Below are 5,863 nucleotides of genomic sequence, written 5' to 3' on the forward strand. Positions count from 1 at the left end.
ATGCAAAGCATAATTAAGACGTCCTATCAAGATGTTTGAGAAGGCTGCTTCAACAATATGTGATTAATAGTTTCGGGAATATAGTGGAAAAATGCTGTAAATAGATTTAAAGTTGTAAAAATGTTGTATCAAAAGACAATTATTTGTTAAAGTTATTATTATTATTATTATTATTATTATTATTATTATTATTATTATCATTATTACTTTGATATTTTTTTCACGAGAGAGAGAGAGAGAGAGAGAGAGAGAGAGAGAGAGAGAGAGAGAGAGAGAGATTCCATAGTACAGTCCAACTCACATTTGAAGATTTAATAAGCCGTTGAAACATGAGACGGGAGGCGAAAGCACAGGAAAGACTTTAGGAGGGAATTTCACAGACGTCCTCTGAGTTGTGCGGCGCTGGATATTATTATTATTATTATAATAATAATAATAATAATAATATTATTATTATTATTATTATTATTATTATTATTATTATTATTATTATTATCCAGGACTGAAAAGCCTTTAAAAAACCGAGTGTCGAAGTTGGATTTGCAAAAACCACAGCAACCGTTTAAGCTTTTCAAAAACTCCCTTTGAGGCTCCAGAGAATACTCCCTGTAGAATGAATACAAAGAGATGTTTAAGGCACTATCTATATTGCGGTCAGGCCGTTTTGCGGTAAATGAGCCTATTTTATGCGATGGAAAAACTACCAGACAAATGACTATCTACAGCAACAGAACCGTTTATTGGATCTTTGGGAGGAAGCAGGGCCACACTCTACATTTCAGAAGCAAACTTATACAAATTATTTTCTATAATAACAGGAGGACTTGCTCTGAATAGTGGGATCTTTTTATCCTTCCTGTGTTTGAAAACTCTTGATTGTTATTAGATCAATTTTATCATTACTGTTTCCTTCTTCCCTCTTGGAGGGGGTGGTGCCAGAGGTGTAGACTCTTTATCTTGACCCCAGAGGACGCTAGTTCCCATTTATAGCTAAGCGGACTTGTGGGTTGTAGGCAGGGAGCGATCCACAGACCTGTCGAACGTGAGCCAAGTGCCGTACCACTCAGGCCAGGTGTCCACTTGGCTGATTGTACCTTCCAAAGGTGGGCTGATGGGGTTGTCACATCGCAAAGCCTTAATAGCAGCGATCGACAACTGGCCCCTGTTACTAAAAATAGACCGCGCCAGTGCGCGTGCTCGTGTTTGCATCAAGCAGGTCGGACTCGGACATACAAACGCAGCTGAGTGCCCCATGACAAAGCAATGAACTTTGTGTAAATAATGGAGCTCCAGCCAACCATATCAAGTGGTACAGGTGTGATAAAGGTAAGGGCCACGAAGCGCTGCTGTTATGGACTTTGTAAGAGTGATAGCAGGTATGCTGACATAGATTACATGAGAGATGTTGGCTGGCTGCCATTTCCAAAGCCTAAGAGTGATAGAGAAAAGTGTGAGTGATGGATTAGAGAATGTAGGCGGCAGGGATTCACAGTTGACAAAGTAAAAAAATGGACTTATATCTGCGCTAAACATTTCACTGGCGGAAAGGGACCCACTGCAGAACATCCAGACCCAGTCCCGGCAAATTTTACAGTGGAACAGGTGAGTAACAGCACACTGGCACTGAGTAAAGAAAATATCTGTAATAATGTACAAAAAATTCTGAATCATTAATCTTAGTCAAAAGTCAATGTATAATCACCAAATGGTATACTGCAGGGGTATAACTCACGGGGGGGCGTGTCCCCCCAAAATTTGAGTTAGGGGGACACAGTATACTCTGTCCCCCACATATTATGGTTAAATATCACGCCCCTACGAAGACAGAGCAAGGAAAATTTATAGCTCAATCAAATGAGGCTCGACAAATATATTTGGCAACTTCTAAACCACAGTATTGTATTTTTTTATGTTAGAAAGGAAGACAAAAGTCTTGGCTGCCTGTATATAGCTATTGCCTCCCCCTGCTGAACAGTATATACTTTTAATTTCTATGAATGTCTAGTGTTCTGTATGAGTAATCACCAAGCTACGTAAGCAGAAGCTATGCATCTCAATATAAGGTAAATATAGCACCTGCTTTATATACCCTGTAGGCTGTAGCCTATATGTATTAGTGTATGTAAGTACTTTATCTTGACTGTTGTTATTATTATTATTATTATTATTATTATTATTATTATTATTATTATTATTATTATTATTATTATTAGCATTAGCATTACTGTATATCTGGGAATGGGTGAAATTCTACCTCTCTTGTATCATATTTTTTTGAACAGAGAAGGCAGAAAAGTTCCAAGGGATTTAACCCTCCATAGGTAACCATCCATTTGAGGTACCTCGTGGGTAAAATGGTCCCACTTCGGGAACCACCACTTTGACCTATTATAAAATGTTTATTTTTCTACATGTTTATTTCTAGATTTATTCCTGTTGCAATATATAGCTAATTCTTAATCTTGGGTTAGGAGGAAATCAAAGAAGTACATTAAATAATATTTTTTACAAATGTTTTTAAAAAATAAATAGTGAAAAATGGAAATAGTATATGCAAAAATACACATATAAATTATTTGAATTGTCTTGATGGAATTACAGCTTCAGTCTTCAAGTAGGATGGTGTGGGATTTTCTGTTTGAAGTTTCAGCCTTCTATGGCAACAACAAAAAAAAATCTGTAACGGGGTGAAGAACTGGAAAATTATTTTATGAAAAAATCAGTATTGTTAGCAATTACTTGAAGGGCAGCTATATAGAAATTTATGTTTATGAAATTTGGTCCACTTGTGCATTTACCATTCTAGAATAAGAAAAAAGTCTAATAAAAGAATTCTAAGTAGTTAAAAAGTGTCAAAAAGTTCTTTATATAAATGTCACTCTAAGGCCCTTTAAATTTTTGACGGACATAAGGTATTTACTATATATCTTAGTTAAAAGTCAATGTATAATCACCAAATCGTTTGTGAATACAATATATATAAGCACTCTAGAATAAGAAGCAAGTCTCAAAATATAAATCTGAGCAGTTATGAGTTATGACAAACATGTGGTATTTACCATATATCTTAGCCAAAAGTCAATGTATGACCACTAAATTGTTTGTGAATACAATATAAGCATTCTACAATAAGAAACAAGTCCGGAAGATGTAAATCTAAGCAGTTGCTAGTTATCAAAAATGAATTTAAAACAAATTCTTCTGAGGGGGCCATTTGAGTTTTGACATATAGATTGTAATATGAAAATATTTATTCCACAATTGTAGCTAGTATAGTTACTATTGATTATTTGTGAGTTGTGATAGTGAGTGTAGTGTACTAATTAACTAAATCTGTAAATTGACAATATTTATTGCCTTACTATAAGTGTTATACATGATGACAGTGATGTGTTGTACAACTTACAAAATGGCAATACACTTTTCTAATTGCAGGTCAATAAAATGAAGAAAAAAAGGAAACTACCAAAGGAAAGAGTAACACCTTCAAGCAAGAGGCTCAGGGTTGCAGTTGATCAAGACAACATGGAAGACATAATCAGCTCCAGAGAACTATGTCCCTCCTGTGACAAGGAAGTACAAAGACCTCCTGGGGACATCCATAACATAGAAAACATTTCGAAAACTCAAGAACAATGTCAGGAAAAAAATGTGGCAACTTCACCAATTAAGAAATCAGAGCAACAAACAAACTGTATTTGTATGTAGTCAGCTAACTTCCTATAAAATTGATGCTATCTTGAAACAGCGTGCCCTGGAGAAAAAAATGGAAAATGAAATGACACAAACATTTGATTATTCTGTTTCACTTCTATTCTGGCATTACAGTCGAACAGTTTGAACATTTGTTCTCATGCCTCAGAGAAGAAATCTCCAACTTAACATACTGGCGTGGTTCCAAAACAAGGAATAGGAAGCTTAAGTCAAAATGGAAACTTTCACTGAAAAAGCAGTTACTGCTAACCTGTATGAAATTGTGACAAGCTTTCCCGAACAAAGATCTAGCCTACAGGTTTGGAGTGAGTGCTTCAACTGTCTCGACTACGGTCAACACCTGGATTCAATACCTCTATGTGAAAACTTCAAGCCTTCGCAAACGCATGTTCCCATTACAAGATCTCATAAAGCAGAACTTGCCTCCATGTTTTAAATCATTCCGAAATGTGCGCGTCATCACTGACTGTTTTGATGATCTTTGTATAACAGTGAAGGGATTTTGCTGAACAAGGGAACATGTATTCTAGTTACAAGAACCATTGTACCTTCAAGGTGCTGGTTGGGATTGCACCCACAGGAGGAATTTCATTCCTTTCTAATGTGTTTGAAGGTTCAATATCAGATAAAGAGATAGTGAAACAATCTGGTTTACTAGAGTTGCTCTACCCAGGTGATCTTGTTATTGCCGACAGAGGCTTCGACATAAAGGAAATACTCCAAAGCCAGCAAGTAAATCTTAATATTCAGCCATTCTTAAAGAAGAGGGGTCATCTAACTCCTCAAGAGGAGATTCTGACAAAGTGCATTGCCAGAGTGCGCATCCATGTGGAACGGGCTATTGAAAGAATGAAAAACTTTAAGATAATTGGTCAAACTGTTCCTGTGAACTTGAAGCCCATGATTACACAAATAGTACATGTTACTGGTTTTTTGGTTAATCATCAAGAACCAGTTGTGAAATGAATAAAACGACTTTGTTAAAGTTCTACATTAGACAGCATAATCAAACATGTATGAATTAGCATTATGGAATTATGTCTACTTGTCAATATGTTACATTTGTGGTCAGTATTTAAATTCAACATTTATTTCAAGAACAATAGCTAGAAAATACCCAAATATGAACAGGCCTATGTCTGTCAGAATAATTAAGACAAAGTTTTTATGTAATCTTAACAAATGTTTTTATTAAATCTGACAGCAATTATGGATTCATTACAATATATAATACATACATCATATAAATAAAAAGTTTTATTATATTCTTCAAGTGAAGAAAATGAAATAAACTTGGATAAATTGTACTCATACATGTAAATAATCATTATATGTACATGTGGAATAATATATAAACACCTATAAATAATAATGCATATTGTAAGCCATGTAAACTGAATAAAGATACATAATTGTGAAATTGTCAATATATTTCCTTGCTTGGTACTTATACAAAAAAGGCATAAGCTTCCTTGGAACTCTCTGCTCAAAGTGCTCAGGTATGACAATACCCTGAAAAACATCTTGTAGCTTTTTGGCAGTTTTTTCCCAGAAGTCAGAGTCAAACTGGATAGTCTCTGTTACCATTCCCTTGGGAGACCACAGTACAAAGTCACAACACTGGACATTACAGATACCCATAGGCATTTGTACTTGCCAGTAATATGCATGTGACCTTTTTAGACAGAGTTTACCATCTTGAAGTGTTGAACAAAAGGCTGATTGCTTTTGCTTTGGCAGACTTGCGATGTCCAGTGGATGAATATCTTGCATAATCTTCGGACATTTAATTTCCACAAGGCCTTTGAGACAACTGTCCACATACACAAGGCCAGCGGGACTAGCACCAAGTCCTGCATATAGAGAATTCGCCCAGAATCCACTTTGCTGCACTTGATGTGTGTCATCAGATTTTGAGAGGGCATATTCTTTGAAAGCAGAACTTTCTATGTCTTTGCCATACTGCATGCTAGCAGCAGTTTTCATGCCCCAAAGAGTTCTGCGAAGCAGGTTATACAGGCCTCTGCTGGAAGCTGTTGTAGCGTAAGACTTGCAGTTCGAAGCAGTAATCCTTACAGCTCTTGCACTGTGCCAAGTGGCACTTTCTGCTTGGCCTCTTGTGTTGTCTAATTCATGGGCATCGCCTTTA

General features: G+C 36.1%; 1 protein-coding gene across 1 annotated transcript; it reads left to right on the forward strand.

Moving 5' to 3' along the window:
• Positions 1–1,281: 1,281 nt before the first annotated feature.
• On the forward strand, positions 1,282–4,680 carry LOC136852776 (uncharacterized). Its single transcript, XM_067127673.1, has 4 exons — positions 1,282–1,450; positions 1,595–1,602; positions 3,436–3,576; positions 4,270–4,680. Exons 1-4 carry the CDS (start codon positions 1,282–1,284, stop codon positions 4,678–4,680), a joined length of 729 nt encoding a protein of 242 aa, XP_066983774.1.
• Positions 4,681–5,863: the final 1,183 nt, after the last annotated feature.

The sequence above is a fragment of the Macrobrachium rosenbergii genome, chromosome 26 (genome assembly GCF_040412425.1).
Source record: "Macrobrachium rosenbergii isolate ZJJX-2024 chromosome 26, ASM4041242v1, whole genome shotgun sequence".
Taxonomy (NCBI): Eukaryota; Metazoa; Arthropoda; class Malacostraca; order Decapoda; family Palaemonidae; genus Macrobrachium; species Macrobrachium rosenbergii.

Excerpts from the sequence above, each read along its gene's own strand:
- LOC136852776 (XM_067127673.1), top strand. The coding sequence starts at position 1,282 with ATGGAGCTCCAGCCAACCATATCAAGTGGTACAGGTGTGATAAAGGTA. Across the intron at positions 3,577-4,269 it reads GTCCCTCCTGTGACAAGGAA|GTGCTGGTTGGGATTGCACC; the intron begins GTACAAAGACCT and ends TGTACCTTCAAG.